This window comes from Protomyctophum bolini (assembly GCF_963924005.1).
Source record: "Protomyctophum bolini genome assembly, chromosome: 9".
Classification (NCBI taxonomy): Eukaryota; Metazoa; Chordata; class Actinopteri; order Myctophiformes; family Myctophidae; genus Protomyctophum; species Protomyctophum bolini.
Genome location: NC_137870.1, coordinates 17,125,559 through 17,149,160, shown reverse-complemented (window position 1 = coordinate 17,149,160; position 23,602 = coordinate 17,125,559). Strand labels below are relative to the sequence as shown.

Below are 23,602 nucleotides of genomic sequence, written 5' to 3'. Positions count from 1 at the left end.
GAGGAGAGGCTATGGGATCCGAAAGTCCCATAGCCTTATACTGAAGCAGTAGAAGGCTATGGACCAGAGCTACCCCTAGGGATGAAAAAAACGTAGGTTTCGTTTTTGGCAAGGTGGCCCAGCTTTCATCCAATCAGGATAGAGAGGGACCTTCCGCCAATCATGATCGATTGGCGTTGGTGTGTGTGCTGTTGGCCTGTCGCGTGTCCCCCCACTGTAGAGCGTGTACATGTGCACATCTTGTTACCGGGGCAGACCAGGGGGTTTTCCAAATCACCCAAATCACTGAATGCTCCTTTAAGTAAAAAATTGTAAGTAAGTCTAGTTAACTATAAGTAAGTTAAATACTTTCATTTTTGGTACTTTTTTGAGACCAGCCAAGTCTCCTATTGACCGATGAACACTGTCATCAAATTATTGGCTCGGGAATGCGATAAAAACTGAAAACGGGGTGTGTAATTGATAGAAAATACGTCTTTCTTTTGGGTGAACTACTCATACTAAAAAGTATGTCTTTCCCCACTGGTTCCTCTGTGTCAAGTAATGAGCTATCAAGCAGCCAGCGGAGCAAAGAGCAGAGCAGTGAAGGGAGTTGTTCACCCCGCTCAGGGGTCACTGCAAGCCCCATCACAGAGCCACATCAAAGGCCTGCCAGAAATATCGACGGGGTTGGAACCGCGGCCGCAGGGGGAACTGGCTGCGGCATCCACACACACACACACACACACACACACACACACACACACACACACACACACGGGGGGGGGGGGGGGGGGGGGAAAGAAAGATTGGAAATAAGTCTGCGGTTTACTCTTCCATAGCTTCTCTTTATATTATTACAAAAACTTTACACGTACAATTGCTAATCCCCACAGCCGCGTGGAGCACAGGACGAACACAAAGGGGGGGGGGGTGTTGGGAATGACAAAAAAATAAAAAGTATTTCTCATCCGAAAAGAGGCATAAATAATATAAAAGACAAACTTTGTTTTTTTCTTTTAAACAGGTACATTCATATGAAATAATATTTTACTACTAAAAAAATAATAAATAAGTCTTCTAAAGAGTTTTTGATCTTTTTTGTTTTGTATTGTTTGTTGTTCTTTATAAGAGTCTTCCTCCCTCTGCTGCTGGGTCAGCACAGTTTTTTCAGTCGTTTGGGTCCTCTTTTCCGCCATCTTGTTTGCCTCCCCGCCCATTTCTCCCACAAGTCCTGTCCTTTCCGACGCATCAGTCTGTAGACGACGCCAAGTGTCCATGCCACCGTACCGCGCTGCGTCTTCAGACTGAGCCAAAACGCCGCTTATCCTCTCCCACGGACACATTACAGCCTCATGTATGCCCCATCGGACGATGCTTCCGTGCGCCAATATCAGCAGATCTCCGGCGTTCAAAACGTCATGGTGCGACGAAGTATGAACCGAGCTTTACCAGTCAGTCACTCTGCTGTCTCTTTTGACGTCCCGGCTCTCCTTGTGTAGTCCGTCTCCCTTGTGACTCTCCCGACACCAACCCCCCCTCACAGTGGGAGAGGGTGGGTGGGCTACGCTCACACCTCCTGGGGGGCCGCTTGGATCAGTTCCCCTGCCAGGCTGCTGCCGGACAGCCAGCCAGACTTGTCGTCACAGTCCAAGTCAGGCAGTCCCAGAGTCTCCCAACATACAACCGGACCCTCCGAATCCACGCACTGCGGCTCCTCTTCAGCTGTGCGCACAAGCACGCACACACACACACACACACACACACACACACACACACACACACACACACACACACACACACACACACACTTTTGAATGTCCATCCAAAACATGGATGCAAGGTTGAACAACATTTTTTACTCTAGCTGACGTCGTCCCAAAAGACAAATAATAGCGCGTACATTGGCCAAACCAATATATCGGTCTACAGTAGCTTTAAGGAAAATACTGGGATTTAACACAATTTGTTCTCAAGACGTCTCCAGATATCCTAGGAATGGTCCCATGCAGTGCCCATGACGTCTGTACACCCGTTTGTGAAATCGGGTGGGCACACCACGTCGCTGATATATTTTTAAAGAATGAAAGGGCACATAATGTTAAGTGTGGTGGACCTCACCGGTGTCATCCCCTGGGCAGTTTTCACCCTCCCCGACAAGACAGCATGACAGCCGCGAGGGCGAGCAGTCCCTGTTGTCCCCGTCAGCCCGGTCATCCGGCCCGGCTTCGTCGTCTGGCCCGTGGCATTGCGGTGATACCTGGCCCAGGGGAACCATCTCCAGCCCGTCTTGTTGGTGGCATGGGGCCACACGATGCATTAAGGGGAGAGTGCCACTGGGGAACGTACCATTGGTCTTGGAGTAACATCTGCTTTGAGGGGGGAGAGAGAGAGAGAGAGAGAGAGAGAGAGACAGACAGAGAGAGAGAGAGACAGACAGAATAAGAGAAGAGATGGGAGGGGAGGTGGATGAGTGACAGTTATTTATCTTCCAGACAGACAGATAACAACACTCTTGTGTAAACACTACTCATGGAGTACGGTGGAAATGGCCGCCACAAAAAAAAACACCCGCTGTCAGCGGCCGAGTCTCATTTCCGTTTTGAGAGAGCTCAAAGAGGTCGACAACGGCCGAGGGGTGGGGGTTGTTGGTCAGGGACCGTTCCGTTTAACAATACGTCACTTTGGGCGAACCACGCGTGTCCCAGCTGTAGGAGCGGCGCATCAACGGGTTCCTCCTTCCCGCGCAGAGCGGAGAGGAGCGTCCGGTCCTCTCTGTCAGAACTCAATTGTGACCGCACACGCCCCCCTCCTCCCCCACAAACAACCCCCCCCCCCCCCCCCCCCACCCTCTTCCCAGCAGTCAGAGGTAAATAAACAGAGGCCTCATTAGGTCCACTGGCCGGGCGCACAGAGAGTAAACTGTGATGCCGAGACCCTTGAGTACATAAACAGGCCTGGAGGCCTGAGAGGAGAGGAGGGGTCTCCGAGGCGGCGCGAGAGAGCTTCCCTCGCTTTGTGAGCTCACAAACAGGCCGATGCTGTTCCGAGCGTTAATTCATAAAATTAACGCTCGGGAATATTCTGTGTGGAATGGTTATTTGACTCTTAAAAGGGGATCTGTAACATGTCGGATACAGCAAAATGTACATATGTCTATTCATTAATTGCTGCATCAATAAAAATGAAAATAAAGTGTGTAAAAAAAAAGAAAGGGGATCTGTACTGGTCCCATTTTTACACCCTCCAGGTTAAATCAACACTCCAGATTTAGCAGGGAACCAGCGTATCGAGGGATAAAAAAATGTCCTCCGACCTTTTCATCCTTTTACAATGCAGGAAGAGTGAAGAGGGCAAAGAACGATGCGCCTGAATCTGTATTCTTTGCAGTATTTTAGGTCTGAAAATTAATTCATTAGGGCCACCGATTAATTTCTTATCGAGAAGCGTGTTTTTTGAAGGGGCTACATTTTTAGTTTTGCTTAATCCTTGGTAAACAACAAAAATATCGGAAATAACTGGATGTAGTGGAAATAGCCATTTCCATAATATGAGTCTGCTTTTTGGGTAAAAAGAATGAGGAAAAATATAAATGATTTATTTTGTATAATCGACTAGATAAATAGCTGAGTTGCAGACATGCGTTGGCAGTGAAGCACACAGAGGAGAGGAACATCTCCCGTACCTGTTGTTGTTGCAGAAGTTCTGACAGCTCATGCAGTCAGAGGAGTCCGTCTGGGGCAGAGCGGTGTACATCCCTCCTCCCTGTAGCCAGCCAGCCAGCCAGCCGACGGAGCGAGCGTGTGGGGAACACAAACACAACGTCAGCCAAACTAAACTCAACTCACACCTGCTCATGTCAAAACACCACCACTTGGCCATGTCAATGCCCGGAATGGAACGGATCAACCTGCAAAGAATGAGCCCCCAGTCTCCGTGTGGTTGGTGTTTATGCGTGCGGTGCCCAGAGAGAGAAAGCTGGGGGCGGGGGACGACGACACACGACTCACGTTATGGTGGTGGTGGGGGTGAGACTCACGTTATGGTGGTGGTGGGGGTGAGACTCACGTTATGGTGGTGGTGGGGGTGAGACTCACGTTATGGTGGTGGTGGGGGTGAGACTCACGTTATGGTGGTGGTGGGGGTGAGACTCACGTTATGGTGGTGGTGGGGGTGCGAGTGCTCGCAGTCCACGGCGCCGTGGGGCAGGGTGCCGTCGTGGGTGCTGTGTGGGTGGCCGGCGGGCGAGAACAGGCCTCCCGACCCGTTGAGCAGTGCCAAGCCGTTGGGGAGCTTGTGGTGGAGGTGATGGCAGCCCTGGGGCAGCATGGGGCCGCCGTGCACGCCGTAGCCCCCATGCACGCCCCCGTTGAGGCGGCCGGAGCCCGGCAGGGTGGTGTACTCCATGACGTGACCGTTCATCTCCGCCGGCTGGTACAGGTAGCCTGGAGGGTCGTACTCTGTGCGGGGAGAGACCAGATCGGTTCAACGCATGTTCTATAATGGAGCTAATCATCATCATCATCTGCATAACACATCACATCACACACTATAGTATATACAGTATATATATATATATATATATACACACACACACAGTATATAACATGCAGCTCAAAGTTCTTTACATTAAGAAAACAAAATAAGAAAAACAGAAAGAAAACACGCAAAAGGTCTTAGGTAAAGCACATACGGAAGACAAAATGCTTTTTAAAACGATGAGAAATGGTGTGGGTAGAAAGACGCAGCCTGCCTCTCTGATCTGATCTTTTCCACCCAAATAACTTTGCTTCTAGAACTGGTTCCGTTCTAGATTATTGGAACCTTGGTGCGTTCACGGAACCAGCGTCCATTTTTTGGTTCCAGTTGAATTGGTTCTGAACCAATTCATTTTCAGTGGAAACACTCTGAACTGGTGCAATATCAGGCGGACAAAAATAACTGAACCTGTTCAACCAGATTAAAAAATATATATATATTTAAACTACCATGACCAAACCCGCCTACCGATGATGTCGCAGGTTTCTGAACTGTACACAGCCCTCCTTCTGAGACCCAGAGTGAGTATTGAGTGATTGATTGATTAGTTTATTGAAAATGGATTCAAAAGGATAAAAACACAAGAAAGCCTGCAGTAGACAGAAATAGGTAGGGACCAGTTATACGAAAATATGGTTGAGAATGGGTAAAGTGTACTAAAACCAGAGAAATCCCAAATTATATGTATTCTCGTATCAAGATATGGATATAGAATCGATATAGTGCCCAAGCAATGAGCGAGGAAGAAGCACTGGGCTCACTGTGCATGTTGATCAGTGTGTGCGTGCGTGCCCGTGTGCGTGAACTCACTGTGCATGTTGATCTGCTGTCGGTTCCTCCACAGACACATGGCGATGAACGCCAGCAGGATCAGCACCATGACTCCCAGAACGCAGCCTACGATCAGGTAGAGCAGGCCTCCGGGAGAGCTGGGGGCCTCCGGAGCGTGGGGGCCCGGAGGGGTGACGGGGTGCTGGCTGGGAACTCCTGGCACCTGGCGCGCTGAGGAGAGGAGAGGAGAGGAGAGGAGAGGAGAGGAGAGGAGAGGAGAGGAGAGGAGAGGAGAGGAGAGGAGAGGAGAGGAGAGGAGAGGAGAGGAGAACGCAGTCTTCAGTAATGGAAGAAGTACTCTAGATGGCTGACCGGAGTTCCTCAGGGCTCTATACTAGTGTATTTCCTGTGAAGCGTTGTGAGCTTGTCAATCTTCTATTTTCTGTGAAATCTTTACCCACAATACGGACGCTGGGGTTTAACTGGCTAACGTAGGTAAAAGTCCTAGCTGTATTCAAAATGTTTACTTGAGTAAATCTGCAAAAGTATTGACATGAAAATATACTTAAAGAATATGTTTAGCATAATAGTATTTTTTCTACAACAATTCTACAATTGTATAACATTTCTACAAGCTCACAAGGCCTCCCAATCGAGCTTGAAGATCGGCTATTTTTGAACAGCCAAAGTATAACATAATGGATTAATTGGTTAATACCCAAAGTTAATGTACTTGTACTTAAGTACAGGACTTGAGTAGATGTACTTAGTTACTTTCCACCACTGGTGAGAACGCAGAGTTTTTAAATTTGTATCAACGAGCAGCACTACAAAATAACAGTGTGACAGCCAGCGCACAATGCTGGCCATTGTTCCGTGTGCTATAAAACGCAGTTACGTTTATGTTGTGTAATTACAGCCAAGCTACCCATCATTATTAAAGTTACGGCCTCCAACGACAACGTGCCTGGACTCATGGTGGCTCCCCCCCCCCCCCCCCCCCCCCCCTCCGCTGTGAGTCACTTCCTCTCTGGGCTTTGGATGTACAGTAATGGGCGAGTACAGTATGAGTGTGTTAGCGATGCGTGGGTGAGTGCATCAGTGTGTGTGTGTGTGTGTGTGTGTGTGTGTGTGCGTGCGACTGTGCGTGTGCGTGAGAGAGAGTGTGTGTGTCTGACTGTACCTTTGTCAGAACCAAAATGGGTAGAGAGCTGAGGAAAGTCATGGAAAGTGAGGACATGGCTCGGCCTCACAAACTGTGTGTGTGCGTGAGTGCATGTGTGTGCGTGTGTGTGTGCGTGTGTACCTCTGGTCTCACAGATCATAACGTTGCTGTATTCGCTCTCTCCCCCGTCATTGAAACACTGCATCTTTATGTCATAGGACGTCTCTGGCTGGAGGTGACTAATCAAATGCCAGTGTTTCACACCTGGAGAGGGGGGGCATAAAAGGAGAAGGGGGGGCAAAGGTTAGAATCTGTTTACTCTACGTGCCTGTGTCGACTTTAACCCCTCCTCTCCTTGTGTAAACTTCAACAATCAATGCTTCAGTCAGTCAGTCAGTCAGTCAGTCAGTCTCTCTCTCTTTCTCTCTCTCTCTCTCTCAAGGTCATGTTCCTTCATGCTCTCTTTCCCCCACCCTGTTCTCTCTCTCTCTCTGTTCCACTGCACCGGTCCTGTGAGCACAGAGACAGTTACTTTACTCCACACCAACTCCATATATGGCCTCTTCATGTTTGTACTGGCTGGCATCCAGTATTCCCACTCTGCTCGCGCACACACGCGCACACACACACACACACACACACACACACACACACACACACACACACACACACACACACACACACACACACACACACACACACACACACACACACACACACACACACACACACACACACACACACACACACACACACACACACAACTGCTATGCTAGCTAGTACACACAATTACACTATGCACTCGTGCTAATCGGAGATGGGGAGAACAATCTCCAACATGGACATGGTACATTTCAAACAACCGAGGCGGAAAGGAGCCACTGCTGTCCATATTTCTGCTGCTGTTTCTAGTGCAGAACGTAACGAGCTCTTTGGGACATTTAGCGGCTTTTCCATCTGCAAAATAAATTTGAACTTCCGCAACAGTTCAGCGATGAGGACAAAGCAACCTGCTTCTCTAACAGAGACCGGATCTGCTCGGCCATTTGCAACAGATCCGCATTGATACCAAAGCGTGGCGCCGCGTGCAAACAAACACCAGCAGTTCGTGTTCAAACACAAGATAAAGAAAGCACAAAAACAAACTGAGACAGATTAGCACGCGGGCGCAGCTTCCAGTCGGCCATGAGGCGCTTATCTGGGGCGGAAGTGGCCGTGTCCATGTGGCCCTGACAGCCAGCGAGCCACAGGGGACAAGAAGCCAGAGGTTAAGAGGCTGGAGAGAAGCCTTCCTCCACTCCCCTTAAAACTAGGCTGAGCTGTTAGCATTCCTGCCCGCAACCTGAGCCCCCACGGCACCGGCCACTCTCCTATTTCAGTTCAGGGCCATTAGTAGGCAGTCATTTATTAAAAACACATTTTGGAGAGCCTGCCAGCCTGCCCGGCCGGCCGGCCATGGTGCTCACAACACATCAAACAACACAAATGCCTTGTCTTCGCCCCCGCCTCTCAGAGGGGTGTCCACTACCAACCCCCAACCCCCACCCTGCATTTCAGCTTATCCGCACAGCGTTAGCCTAGCATCCGGACTAGGCAAGCCAGGCCAAACAGTGTAGCGCCACAGCACCTCTCTGTCTCTTGTTGCCATCGAGGAATTGTGTTTGTTTCTTTTATAACTCCATGCACAGCATGCTGCCTCTTCATTTAAATAAACACTAACCAAGTGTATAAGCTGCTAGAGCCCGGGCGCCACATGCGGCCCCCACCTTCATTTAATGCGGCCCACAGCAGGTCAATATCTGAATATTGATATATTGTTTATCTCAGCTGTTACAATTCCAAACATGCAAATATGACCCGCTTTAATTACTTCAGTCTATATTAGTAGCTGACTGACTAGTATTCGAATTGTATTGTCTTTTTTATGTCCAATGTATTTGCATTTGAGTTCATAAAGTTAACATAAGTAACTTATAACTAAATGCATTTGAAATTAAATAAACATGTTACTTTTCAGGATTTCAATTAAAATATAGCCAAAATAGCAGATGACGGTGACAGATAGACCATGCCCCATGCCAGGCACCCTTGTACAAGAACCACCGTTCTGTTCTACTTCCTTTTTGTTTACATCATGGTTCACCTACATTCACCATCGCTATAGTCACTACATTTGTATTTGTAGGATGAGTGGGGCGAGGGAGCGCTTGCCTATAGGAATTCCAAATATCGCCTACGGCTCTGCATCAATGTAATAAACATAATTATGTGTTGTGAGCCCACGTGAGCCATGATGTCACAAGTTTTGCGGATTCACAGTTTTGCCTGTTTACATGAAGACGGGAGGAAACAGCGTTTTCAAAGATTTTCACCCCCCTGAAACGCTGTTCTCGTCTAAAGGGACCCCAGCAAACGATATTTTATTTCATTCTCGTGTAAAAGGAGCCTGAATATTGATGTTTTAAAATGAGCTCTTATCTAATAATATATCTCTATATCTTTTGGAAATAGCAGGTCTACCATGTGTGGCAACACTATTGTGCGACAAAGTATGAAATAATTGAGTATAAGTGGTTATAACAACAACAACAAAAGACACATAACTGTCAATTTATAATAAAAAATTAAGAATAATTAAATTAGCACAGCTGTGGAGTGGTGCCTAAAAAGCCTAAAATTTACTATATATTTCCGACATGACACCAGCATGCAAATAATTCAGGTATAACTCCTAAAACAAACCTCAAAATGCTCAATTCTAACCCTAACCTGTATTTTTTCCTAATTGTAAGCCAGTATCACAAAACTTATTTTTAACCACAACAAAAGGACCAGGAAAATTGTCCCCACAATGTATTTCTTTCAAATTGTACTGTGCTGTACAGTTGGCCTTCACTAGTATAGTAATACAAGAAAAACACTGCATGCACGCACGCACGCACACACACACACACACACACACACACACACACACACACACACGTTCCGATGTCGAGGCATACATGTACAAACTAGACAGACCACATCTAATCCCCCGTCCATGTTGTTTACCTTCGACCACGTCGCGTTTGTAGTCGCTGTCGTTGTCGCTGTCTGTAGGCCGGTAGTAGATGTAGAAACCCTGGATGGGCGTGTTGTTGTTACTGGAGGGAGTGTACTGCAGGGAAACCTTACGTTAGTCATTCATTCATCAGTACATTGTTTACACAAAATACACCCTAAAGCAAACATGGACAACTGGTGGCCCGGGGGCTACATGCGGCCCCCACCTTCACTTAACGTGGCCCACAGGTTAACGTCAGAATACATACTGATATGTCATTGATTTCAGCTGTTACAATTCCAAACATATACACACATAGCCTGCTTTAATTACTTTAGTCAAAATTAGTAGAGAAGTATTAAAAATGTTATTGCCTTTTTTATGTCCAATGTATTTGTAATTAGTTCATAAAGTTAAAGGCATGTGTAAGGCATAAATAAAATAAATACTTGCTATATCAGTGTCACAGAATGATTGGAAAACGGGTCAGATTAAAAAGGGTCCACTCTGTTTCAGCGATGGAGGCATGTCGCCTGAAGGTGACTTGAGCTACGTGAGGCGCCAACGACTGAGCTTAAGCGAGCGAGTCGCCGTGCCGAGCGTTGCAAAGTCACCTTCGGTCAACTCAGTGCCGCCCGAGTTATGTACTGATAGGGACAGAATCCTAATTCATCGTCACCCCGAGTCAAGGTACAGTATCTCAGAGACGTAATTCATTTTTTTGATGCGGGGGAGAGCGGGAGGTGAACTTGAAGAAAACAAGCACTCTTTTTTCAACTTTCAAAGATTTGCACAGGTTAGCACACAATAGCAGATCTACAAGTTATTCAGAAATAGCTGATGTACAGTACAAGCTCGTAGTGCAGCACGAAGTGACGCGCTATGAGCTTCTATATCTTGTATATTTGTATAAGTGTAAAATAATAACGGGTCATGCTTTCCTGTTCTGAATGGGTTAACAAGGGTATAGAATACAGTATATATATATATATTTTTTTTTTACATTTCAAAACAAGGTAATGTCCAAGCTAATGTAATTATGCCATGGACCACTCTTGGTCCGTGCACCAGTGTTTGAGAAACAAAAGCGTGAGTCCATCTCCGTCTGACAGACTCCCATAGGGAATAAAAGTAACGGCAAGGTTTCTTATCAGCAGATGTCTCTGCGGCGACCATGATTACACTTGTCTGCGGTGATGTGGAGGAAGTAATAAGGGCCGTTTGGGGTTAAGTAAATGCAGAGGGAACTATATCTCCGTCCATCTGCGTCGTGGAGGGGAAGGGGGGAAAAAGCACACGTTTCGAAGCCAGGCCCGGTCCAAACGCGCACCGACGGGGGCCCGCCTTGATCTCTGCCGAAACAGGAGGTCTAATCAGCACCGCCGGTCAATTAAGAGTCTGATGGAGTCTCCTGTTCCTAAAGACCCACCTGCAGCTCTGGGCTCATACATCACCGACGCCATCTGGAAAAACCACTAACGTCGGCCATTTTTACAAATTGTTCTGCAAGCTGGTCGTCCAGTCTCACGCACGGTATGTGTGTGCGTGTGTGCATGCGCGTGTGTGTGCATGTGTGTGTGTGTGTGTGTGTGGGGGTGTGTGCGTGTGTGGTACTCACAGTCCAGCGGAGCATGATCTGAGTGTCACTGATGGCGTCCGTGGATGAGATGTGGGGCCCGGCGACGGGCCGGTCTGAGTAGGGCGGGCTGGCCTGGGACACCTGGTAGGGTTTGGAGGGAATGCTGTGAGGACTTTCTCCATACATGTTGATGGCCATCACGCGGAACTTGTACGTGGCACCTGCAAAAGGAGAACATATTTATGCATGTTTATGCATGTCACACAATATTTAAAGCTATATATATATATACACACACAAATAGTAATTTATTATTCATATTATTCATGCAGTTCAAGTAAGTGCAACAATGTCTGAAGTACTCTAGACCTATTCTGGTCTAGAGGGGCGGGTGCGCGTTAAAACAGGCGGTGGATCCTATTGATTCACCGATCTTAACCGCCTCCTCCCCTCCCTGGTAGAAACACTGACCTCTGCACTGCTATTGGTTAGTGAAATACAAGGAAGTGGGCTTCCTATGCCAAATATGTGTTTCCTCAGGCTTTTCTTTTTGAGCCGAATGCAAACGAAAATAAAAGCCTGAGTGCTGAGTACATCATTATGAATAGCATTAACCACATGAACCCCAGCATGCCTATTCTGGGCACCGTCCGGGGAACATGAGCCTAAAATTGTTCTATTTTTATTGTCAAAGTTGCGCAGGATAAATACTAATCTCTCAAGCCAGATTCTGCTAAAAGCTGATTCTGTCAGCACTGCTGCCATATAGCAGGAATAAACACAGAAGCACCCGGGAGGAAGTGTACTAAATAAGGGGAGGAGCTAAACCAGAGTTCCTGTTTCTGTTCCTGTCTAATCGCAAAACAAATTATTTTTTCTTTCGTTTTCTTGTTTATTATTGGGTGGGTATTTGGCATAGCGTAAAAGAGAAAACTGGCCAAATGGAACTCACCAGGCTCCAGGCTTCGTACTTCCACAGACAGCTTGAGGGGGGAGATGTTGTCGGCGGCGATGACCCACTCAGCGCTGCGGCCGCGCCGGTACTCAACCCGGAAGGCGGTGATAGGAGAGCCGCCGTTGGCCCGCGGGATCCACGTCACGTACACCGAACTCTCTGTCGCCATGGAGATTGTGGGCCGATCGGGGGCCTCCGGCACTGTGAAGAGATTTTAACAGGAAATACATTTAAAACAAGATCTTGAGAAATATCTTTAGATAAAAGGTAAAAGCTGAAAGTGGCTTATCTTTCAAACAAGAAAACAAACAACAACAACAACAATTAGCGCTATAGAGTACTGAAGACTGATGAAATCCCAAAAATGTATCCGCCCCATTTTTTAATCATATGGTTATGAAGAAAAAGACAACATTATCAGCACCACGTCGTGTGGAACATAGAATAGCCAGACGTGTTTTATTTTTTATTTTTGTAACGCAGTTCTTATATTACTTGACCTTAAAAAAAGGTCTATGGGATTTCAAATGGGGAAAGGATCTTCATGACCCAGGGGGCGTGGGTTTGACGTCAGGAGGACTTCCGGTACTCTATGGGAAGCATACGCTATATAATATCACATCCATCTTGAGTATAGGACAGAGAGAGAGAGAGAGAGAGAGAGAGAGAGGGAGAGAGAGAGAGAGAAAGAAAAACACATACTGTAGGAATAGAACATCACAGTGTACCGACATGCCGTGTAGGAATGTGTACTTACTGCCTGGGCTCTTAGCCGAATAGTTAAGAGAGGGCAGGAGAGAGAGAGAGAGAGAGTGTGAAAGAGAGGGGAAGTTAGCTAATGTGAGTTTCAGCAGAACAGACCTGCTTGTTAACAGTACAACACACAGCAAAATACTGGGTTTTTCCATTTAAAGGTAGGGTAAATGTTCAAAGGTTAAAGCTAAAAAATTATCATCTGTGACCAACGCTGTGTTTGTTCAATAACAGGGGTCTCTCTGCCTCTCCAGCTCTTTAGTAAACAGAACATACATGTTCAGTTTGCCAATTTCAGCTAATCAGGAGAGAGTATCAATTTATCAGCTTCAATTGTATAGTGTTCCAATTCCATATTGTCTGCTCATTTCTTTGTGTCATCACTTCAAATTTCACTATCCTGAGTTCTCGCTCTCCTGAAATTGGCATCCCGACCTGAAAATGCATTTTCTGTTTATTAAAGAGCTGGAGAGACAAACACTAGACTATAGCAATGAATACTAACAGAATATAAAGCTATTTTAACGGCAATAATATCACTTACCCTACCTTTAAGTCTGAAAGTGTACAAATGCAATGGCCTGCACGCATGGCACACACATGGCACGCACATGCATGGTGTGCGCACACACACACACACACACACACACACACACACACACACACACACACACACACACACACACACACACACACACACACACACACACACACACACACACACACACACACACACACACACACACACACACACACACACACACACACACACACACACACACACACACACACACACACACACACACACACACACACACACACACACACACACACACACACACACAATGAGTCCACCATTACAGGCATGTACAATCTCACACTTGTAGCACAACAATACATCTTCCCAGAGCATCGAGCTGTTTGGTCATATTCCAAAAGCACAGAGATGCAAAGCAGACCACATCTAAAACATTAAGCCCCTGATATGCATCCACTAGTGTCGGTCATGAACCCGGCCATAACTCTAAGGCAACAGAACTCTGTGGAAACCCGCCCCTCTTATCTGTCTGAGCAAACATTTATCCCACACTGGTTCAGCACGACGGCCACAGCCTGTTCATATAGACATGACTTGAGAATTACGTTACTTTAAAAAAAATCTAAGCATATGACTGTGACAGCACTTTTTCATTAACTTTTTCAGGCACTTCAGTCAAGTACATTTCCCAGTCACTTGTCCGGGCAAAAATATATATACACTTTTGCTCATATGGATGAGATGAAATGTGTTTAATCGTTGAACCATTAGTTTGATTGGTCATTAAAAATTAATTACTTTCGATCTGAAACGGATGGGCGAGGGGGAAGCCGAGGGGGGAAGCCTCGCTGCCTCATTTCTATTCCAAATTGTAACCAGTGACATCAGTTCTATACAAAACAGTTCAGTAGCATCAAGTATTTCCAAACTCTGGGCTGTTATCTTTGTCAACCAAAATGGTCAAGGAGGCTCTGCACTTGCCCACTTTAACGAGATTCTGAGCTAACACACCTAGAGCAAATGATAAGAACCCATTCAGAAGCCAGATGCGACCATAACAGCGACTGAGTGAGTGAATGTGATGCTGCTCTCACACTGGCAGATACAAAAGATACAAAGCTACACACAATATAGTTGTAGCTTTTTAGATGAAGTTGAAACCACCTCAAGTTTCGTGTAGCTTTATAGCCGTTACAGATTCATCCAGATTACCCAGGCACTAGTGATACAGTATCTGCTGTTAGTCTGGCTGGATTTGTAAACCAGTGAATGGTGATAGACACACATAATACCAGACATGTTGCGATTGGTCGATTTACAGCGCCAAGAACTGTTGCAATGAAGAATACAGTCATGTACAGGGCAATGACTTTCTGGAATTCTCTAACAGTACGCATCACAGAAATTTCCCTGATGGACTAAACTAAACAACTAAACAAAGTTTGGAGCAGCTCAGACGTCAGATGGGTCTTTGTATCTTCATGACATGTCGCTGGCTTCCATTGAAAATAAATGGTAGCCTGTATCTTTGTAGCTGCCAGTGTGAACGCAGCATCAGAGACAGAGAGAGGAGGCACTCTGACTGCAGCTACTTACTGTGGGAGAGACGAGGGAGTGCCGCTCCACCCTCTGTGGTAGCTGCAGTTTCAGCACAAAGCCACATGGCAACGTCACATCATTGTAGAAAAAAATAACTTGCCCAAAAATAACTTGCCCGAAAATAACTTGCCCGAAATGAAGTATTTCCTTTCTTACGTTAATGAAAGTATTCAATAAGTGTTGATCAAATTTTCGGTTATTGCATCGTCTATTTCTCGCAAATGTTTTCAAAACCATTCTTGAGAGCAATGTTTAGTTGTAAGTGACATTGTGTGTTTGTTTACATGGCTGTGATGTTGGATACGGCATAACATTCAAGCAGCGCAGCAGGTGTAATAAATATTATCTCTCAGTGCCTACCTCTGTCGTGGATCACCACTCCAAAGTGTGTGGGGGTCTTGTCTTCTGGTGCTTGGGGGGGCATGGAGACCACTGGAGGCTTGGAGGGCTTCTTATTGACCGGGACGATTTTCTCTGAATCAGGGTAGAGGAAACAAGTTAAAATAAATGCATTATGTATTATGATTTCACCATATATTTCACCATATATATATATATATATATATATATATATATATATATATACATTTGGCTGTCGTTGATACCAAAACGTTTGGGAACTACAGATTCAGAAGTAGAGGTGCTTACGATCAATCTGCCACCGATCGGTGATCTGCTGATTTTTACTTCAAATGACTCGATCAGTGAATTTACTGGAGAGAGTAAACGTCTAGAGTTTGGAGCTCTGCTTTGGCTGGAATGAGAGCCGAACCTTCCAGCTGCGGTTGTATACTTTGGACCTTTGGAATATGTTACTATACCGCTGAGCGTGGTTAAAATGGACTAAATACAGAATCGCTGAATAAGGTCACAATCACAACACTTTATTAACACATATAATAGCACTTTGCTGCCAAGCATGAGGATTGTTAACTATGAGTGTACAAATGTTCCATTTGTACACTCTCGTGGTTAAAGGGGGTGTGACTGATTATTTTTTTTATATAGCTCTATATTCTGACAGAAATTCATTGATATAGGCCAGGGAGTTTGTTCTGTAACAGGAGTCTCCCCGTCTCATTAATTAACAGAGAATACATTTTCAGGTTGGAATGTCAATTTCATCCAATCAGGGACAGGGAACTCATACACAATACAGGATCAACAACGGTTCTCTCACTTCTCTCACCTGATTGGATGAAATTGGTGACCAAAATGTATTTTATGTTTACTAGGGCTGGAGAGACACGGAGACGTACGTCTGTTACACATTTTAGCAGGGGATTACTATCGACATAATAGAGCTTTAACCCAAATATATCTATATAGATCATACATGGGCAACTGGCGGCCCCCACCATCACTTAATGCGGCCCGCAGGTTAATATCCGAATATTGATATATTATTGATTTCAGCTAATTACTAGCATTAATGCAATGTGGCTCTCTGGAGTGAGTGTGGAAATATAGTGGACCTCTCCATCGTCAAAGTTGCCCACTCCTGGATTAGAGCACCTTCAAATGAACACTGAGGATGCGTTTCCTGACCTTTGCCGGTGCGGAAGGTGAGCATGGCGGGCTGCCCCTCCCCCGCCGCGTTGCGTGCCACCATCAGAACCTCGTACAGGCTGGACGACTCCAGCTCGGACAGGCGGAGAGTCTTCTCGCTGCCGGGGACTCGAACCGTGGACCAGCTCCCCACCACCGCTCCCATCTCATCCACCTGGTACACGCAACACGCACACGCACACGCACACGCACACACACACACACACACACACACACACACACACACACACACACACACACACACACACACACACACACACACACACACACACACACACACACACACAGACAGACAGACACCGTGTAACCACAGCCGCAACAAACACACCAACAGCCAACAACAGGGCAGAGAGAAATAAGAATGTGTGAGTCCATTGTCCAGAAACTCCAGCTCTGTCCAAGCGTAAAAGAACAAGCGGGAACAGCCAAGGCTAGCCAGTTCCCCATGAGGATTCCATGTCACATTTTCCAGGTCTGACAAGACTCCGAATGCCGCTGCCAACGCACTCTTAAATAGTAGTGGTGCACTTTTATGGTCAAACTGAGCTTATTAGCGAAGAAAACACAGGCCCTTTAACGAGGAAATGCCCGACCCCACAACCCGTCCAGCCCATGGGCCAACCTTCCCAACTTTAACCACTTAAACCCCAGGATCCGTATTGTGGGGGAAACCTTTGCATGAAATAGCAGATCTACAAGCTCACAGATTGGCTATTTAAAGCAAAGATATTGAATATAGTGCGAATACAGAAAAGTCACTAGTAAAGAAAGAGCTCAACAACATATGGCTAATGAGATCATGACAGAGTTAGCAGTTTGTTTGGGTGTACACAGTGGATTATTGGACAATGGATCGGATGTATGGAAATAGGAGAAGCATTTACTCATTCTTCAATGTCAAGACACAAATCAGCATGATTCACACAGTACAATTTGATGTGTTTAAAATCAATGGAGGTGCAGACAAAGTCGGCTGGTGCTTCAAGGATCAAAGGGACTGAAATACTGATTGAAAAGGGACTGAAATGCTTTTCTTTAGGTGCTTTATATTATTCATCATATATTATTAGTAATGTTTCCTCCCAACAAGTGTTGATTTTGACAGGAAATGTTCATGTAGTTCTGTTATAGTCTTTTGAATAAAATTCCATTTAGTTTGGCTGATTTTACACTTGGTTGAATGCTGAAACTACAAGCTGACAATGCGTTGCACGACACATTGTGAGCTTGTACTGTACAGTAGATCTGTTTTCAGAGCGCAATCAAACATGAAATGACTTGTGTTTTAGTTCTACAGGATCTCTTCTCCACTAGTCCCTCCCTAACATTTTAGTCTAGTTTTTAATTGTTGGATGAAATTGTCAATATATTCAGTCTTAGATTTAGTCATCATAGCTTAGTTTTTATTTAGTATTCCTCAGTGAAACAACACTGCTCCCAACTCACTCACCTTGCGGTATTTGACAAAGTAGGCATTGATTGGGCTGCCGCCGTCGCGGCCTGCCCTCCACTCCAGGTCATAGATGTCAGGCTTGTGGGTCTGAGGCGGGCTGGTGATGATGGGCGCCTCCGGCGTCGGCCGCTCGCCACTCCTGTCGGCGGGCAGAGTGATCGCCTCCCCCCCGAGCCCCTCCTCCTCCTCGGGTATGAGCAGCTCCTCGCCTTCGTCGCTCTGCATGGGGTGGAGCGATGGCGACAACTCCAGCAGCACGCCACCGGAGGTGGAGTCCAGGTGAGACTCTGTGAAGCAACACGACATCAGGAGGTTTAAAATAAATAAAAAGAAAACGCTTCATTTGATACCAATAGTGGAGAGAGACAGGAAATGGGAAGGAAGGACATGCAGCAAAGCGCCTCGCCTCGGATTCAAACCTGCGCAAGTACTGAACCTTAATTGTTCCCGCTATAATCTGGTGTTTAGCCACATACAAAAATAGCTAAAAACATCTACTGTGCAAGCTCACAGCGCAAAGCACGGCAGCACGTTGCAAGCTTGCAATTTTTTATGCTTTGTCGTTCGACAAAGATAAGATAAGATACAGCTTTATGTAGTTGAGAGTTGAAACTAGTCTCGAACGATGTACAGTATATGCCTTTTACAACAGCAAATTTAGGAAATCACGCCCCCATCATTTTCACTTCCTTTGGCCTGGGTGAAAGTGAAGTTCACGCACGCACTTGCAGCCAGTCTGTTGACATTACGGAGCTAGATCACCCGCTAACATTAGCCAGCCTAACGAGCACGCTATTGAAAAGTACAGTGCATCATTTGTAAAGAGGCGATAACTTATTCCATCCACCGTGGCTTGCTAACTCCGAAGGGGTTCTTGTTGACACGTGAGGCCATCGTCTGCTCAGCGAGGTCACACACACTGACCGTGATGCGCCTCACCAACCTCAAGGCCTAACTCAAGGCCAACCCGTTAAGGGGAAAGAAAATACACTGCGAGCTTGTATATCTGCCGTTTTGAGAAATTTTACAAATCTTCTCTTCTGGGGTCTCTGGCACAAACTATTTTCAGATGGGGGTCCGCTGCTCGACATGAAAAAGTTTGAGAACCACTGATGTCAAAGACGTGAGTGTGTACCTGGGTGTTAGAGAGACTAGCAGAGGTGGGACTACGTTGGCCCCGAGCGGGGAGGCCCCCGGTCCAGCCAGGCCGGAAGCACTGGAAAGTTTTAGATTTCGGGAACGAGCCTTTTCGATCTCCATAAAATAACAAGAAAAAGGGCTGGCTTCCCGCAGAGGTACATAATCAGGCTTTGTTTGTGTTTTTCATTAAGGACTACGGCAGTGCACCTGGGGAAATTATGCGAGCCGGGAGCGTTATTACGGCTGACACCGGTTTGGCAGAGACCCGGGGATGGATTTTTTTCCCCTTCTTCTCTTTTTCTTCCACAGACGCTCAGAGGAGATGGCCTGTGTGTGTGTGTGTGTGTGTGTGTGTGTGTGTGCGACTGTGCGCGCGCGTGTGTGTGTGTGTGTGTGGATTACTATACTTGCAAGGGCCAAATGTCCCCACAAGTAGGGCAAAATGTGAAATAGACTTTATGAGAAAGAATTTCCTGATCCCACAAATGGTTGTTTTAAGGTTGGGCTTACGATTGGGAAAATAACCAAGATGGGGTTCAGGCCAGGATTAGACATTTAGAGGTTAGGTTTATGAGTTGGGGATATGGAATTATGCCTGATTTATACTTAGTTACGTTCTGGTGCTGTGGACTGAAAATGTGACATTACTGTAGCTTCACGGCACATTATGAGCTTGAAGATCGTCTATTTTCAGCTTCTGGGCGTTAGGGTTAAAAATAGCAAACAACTGTAAAAATGGCATCCATAACATTCAACGTCCCCACATGTATAGTAATACAAAACGTGTGTGTGCGCGCGTACACGAGGACTGCTAAACTCTGAAAGGAGGGGGAAAAAAAGAGAGGAAAAAGAAAGCGGCAGCATAATTGAATATTACAACGTAAACAAGTTGAAAGAGGAGGTTGGGAGTAGGGGGCGGAGAGGCAGGCCACAGGGGGGCTGCGCCCCTCTCCCCGACTCGTCTTTCGGGAGGCGTTTCTTTCGGTGTGGAACACCGCACACCGGTTCACTTTACAAAACAAACAGGCCCGGAGCTGGTAACACTAGACACTGATCCCGGGCCTGCTGCCAGCTGCCACGCATTCCACACACTGACCATTAAAATACCGGAGAGAGAATTAGACCCCGCCACTATGTCCACTACTAGTACCTCACTGCTTCTCAACCAGAGGCCCGGGGCCACACTGGTGGGCCGCGAGGGTATTGCAAGTGTCCCCCCCAAAGTGTGGACTGTGGACGCAAATTGTGATTGGCCAGAATGAGATGATGTATGACGATAAGAGCACCCCTCACTTCAAACACTAACGATTGTAATGATAGCATAACATGAATATAATTATATACAAATATTATGCAAACCAATGAGTTTAATATGATGCAACTCTCGTAATATTTAACTGAAATATCACAATAGCGTTTCATCCCTCCCTAATATTGCAAAAGGCCTCGCTTCTGTGTTCAACGTGCTTTATTGTGCAGGGACTGTCTACAACACACTTGGGAAAGTCCTGAATGTTCCATTTAAAGTGCTGAGAGGTTTAAATGAAGAGGCTCCTGGCGTTCTGCCAGCAACTCGGTGAAGCGTGCCAGGGTTGCTGGTTCAATTCCCTTCCCTGTCATGGAGCTTGATGCATGTTCTTCATCTGTCAAGGAAACACAGCAGCTGATTTCATTCATTAATTCTGGTTTCCTTGAATCTCTGTTAACACAGCCCGCTAGCATTTATTGAAAAATTAGGATCTAATTCACGCCAGCATTTTTCCCAGTTGAGCTCTTATTTTGAAAAGCCACATTTCCAGACTTCCGGATATAGACATATCCTAGTAAGTTTAACAGGTCTCGTTTAACTGTTGTTTACAAGATAGATTTATGCCGGGGCACTGGAGGCCTCCACATCGTCGGCTCTGTGCCATCAAAGAAACATTGACCAAAAATGCCATCTGGGACAAGGAATATAGATACAGGCGATTGAAAGAAACATAGAATGGATTATGATGCAACAGGTTTCAACCTGATGCTAACGCAAGTAGCATTATGGCTTGATCGATCGAAAGCGCTATAAAAGCGCAATTGCCATTGATCAACGGCAATGGCGGTAAGCGTAGTATTAAATAATAGGCTTCAATTGACCTAGATCCATGGCAATGGCGTGGAAACGGTTAACCACTTGAACCCTAGCGTCTGTCATGTTTTTAATTGTTTTTTTAATACTACTATACTTTAATACTCTTTGCTTGCTTTTACAGTACATAACCTCGTTTTGATCCTGTTGTTATTTCAATATTATGCCTCTGTTGTGTTATCTTTTTTGTAATCTCCTTTGATTGGGGGGTCCTGCCCTCAATGAATTTCAGAGAAAACAAATAAAGGCCGATCTGCAAGCTACAAGTTATGAGCTATTTTTTGGCAAAGAGATTTGGTGTAGTCCGTTTTTACTAAGAATAGAGGGTTTAAGTGCTTAAGTGGTTAATTAGAGAAGTGTGCTGGTGGAGCGTTCGGCTGGAATGAAAGTCCTGCAGGAACTTGGCTCTGCAGCACATGGCACACGTGAACGCAGTGTGTGTGTGTGTGTGTGGGGGGGGGGGTCCTGGAACCAGGCCAGGGTGGGTGGCGATGCGTTGACACAGTGTGCACGGTGCCCACCACCACGTTGACGGCATGGTGGCTGGTACCTGCGGTCCTGCCCTATAGACTGGGACGGCATGCAGTCATCAATGCTGTGTCACGGGTCAAACACAGCCATGGGGCACGTGCTTTTTACAGTTTGGGTTTCGGAGTAGCACACATGCACCACGGTGAGTACTGTGTGACCTCGCTGAGCTCGCTGGCATAATATATTTTTTTCCTATCGAATATCTTAAATACAATGAGATTGAGCTAACAGTTAAAGTTGTCTAGTGGCTGAGTAAACGGATGATCATGTTTTAGGGGGGGAAACATCACAACACTTCATCTTTAAATCAAACACAGTAGTAAAGGGTTGCTGTGGTAGAATAACACAAGTTAAAATGATCTGTCCCATTTGGGGTTAAAGTGGTCAACCTTTCTCCACTTGTATTTTGGCTCCCGGTCGCTGCGCGCACAGAACAGTACAAGACTCTGATGCTGACCTTCAAAGCAACCAAAGGTATGGCACTCATATCTTCAAAGTCTGATCGGACCGTACAAACCCTCCCGCACGCTCAGATCAGCCAACACAGGGAGGCTGGCAGAACATTCACTAAAACAGCCGGGACAATGTTCCACACATCCCAGACTCTTCTCCCTTTGGCTCCAACACTATGGAATGAACTTTGAATATCAGTCAGAACTGCAGACTCACTCCCAATCTTCCGCCGTATAGTAGTCTGAAAACCCACCTCAGCACTAGCACTTGCACTAGCCTCGACAACCTTACAAAGTTACACGCATATGCAAACCCTAAACTTATGAAATTTAGATAGCATTTAATGTATACATATATATGTATTTGATGTATTGCCATGTGCTGTTCTTGCTTACTAAATGTAAATTGCTCACTGCTGCTCAGGTGACTTACACTGGAATTTTAAGCAATTAAAGATAAAACAATAGCTTTTTTAGACATATATAATTCAAAACATAATAATAATTTTAACCCATTCAGGATGGAAACCCCTTTTGGGGTTATTGTTGCTATGTACAGTATATAGCAAAATGAATTATTAGAATAAATATTAGACATTTTCTAGAAAACTTAGGTCAGTATTTAGAAGGCATTTTTAGAATCGGCCGTAGTCCTAAATGGCCTAAATTAATTTATAATTTCACTGTTTTAGATGCTACCCTTTGATAAACGGCAGTATAGTGCGGCAATGGCTCAGGACGTAGAGCGGAAGGTTCCTAGTTCGATCCCCAATGCCCCCTGTTATTGTCCAAGTGTCCTTGAGCAAGACATTTAACCTCTAATTGCTCCCGATGACAAGGTTGGTGCCTTGCATGGTTTTCTCTGCCGTGTGTGTGTGTGTGTGAGAGAGAGAGAGAGAGAGAGAGAGAGAGAGAGAGAGAGAGAGAGAGAGAATGGGTGAATGTTATGCACATTGTGAAACGCTTTAGTTTGGATAAAGGCGCTGTATAAAATGCACCATTTACCATTTATAAACGCTGTTTCTATCTCCCTGAGCAGAGGTTTTACCATGGTGCCTGGGAGACGGATGAGACCCCGACGCAAGCTGACCTTATCACAGTGGAAATATCCTCTCTTATCGGGTTCACGTCTAATGCTCTCATTTTTGCGGATAAACAAACACGCCCAGCAACGAACGCAAACTCAACCACCTCGCAAAATAATCCATTATTCTTCTTCTTTTTTTTTCTCCTTGCTGATTTTGAACTCCCTATATCTGTACCGGTATTCATCATGTTGTAAGATAGAGGGGGCCTGGCTGAGAAATTGGGGAGCTAGCTGAGGAATGGGCGGCGGGGGGGCTGGTCTGCTGGGGTTGAGGGAAAAGAGAGAGAGGAGAGAGAGGTTGGGGGGAAGACGATGAGTTAATAAATA

The 23,602-nt window shown here is 45.9% G+C and overlaps 1 protein-coding gene across 7 annotated transcripts in view; it reads right to left on the bottom strand.

Annotated features, from left to right (window-relative positions):
* Positions 1–801: 801 nt before the first annotated feature.
* The window catches only part of cdon (cell adhesion associated, oncogene regulated), a 54,162-nt gene continuing 31,361 nt past the window's right edge, over positions 802–23,602 (bottom strand). For 2 of the 7 annotated variants that reach the window (XM_080772632.1, XM_080772634.1), the window contains exons 8-20: positions 17,941–18,230; positions 16,470–16,644; positions 15,282–15,395; positions 14,919–14,960; positions 12,029–12,232; positions 11,116–11,297; positions 9,506–9,611; positions 6,596–6,718; positions 5,329–5,520; positions 4,135–4,439; positions 3,665–3,744; positions 2,101–2,351; positions 802–1,704 (exon numbers count right to left, since the gene is read on the bottom strand). In XM_080772632.1, coding sequence (XP_080628758.1) covers positions 1,550–1,704; positions 2,101–2,351; positions 3,665–3,744; positions 4,135–4,439; positions 5,329–5,520; positions 6,596–6,718; positions 9,506–9,611; positions 11,116–11,297; positions 12,029–12,232; positions 14,919–14,960; positions 15,282–15,395; positions 16,470–16,644; positions 17,941–18,230 — 2,219 coding nt within the window. In that variant the 3' untranslated portion in view covers positions 802–1,549. The remainder of the gene's footprint in view (positions 1,705–2,100; positions 2,352–3,664; positions 3,745–4,134; positions 4,440–5,328; positions 5,521–6,595; positions 6,719–9,505; positions 9,612–11,115; positions 11,298–12,028; positions 12,233–14,918; positions 14,961–15,281; positions 15,396–16,469; positions 16,645–17,940; positions 18,231–23,602) is intronic. The other 5 variants (XM_080772635.1, XM_080772638.1, XM_080772636.1 and 2 more) reach the window with 3 other exon arrangements.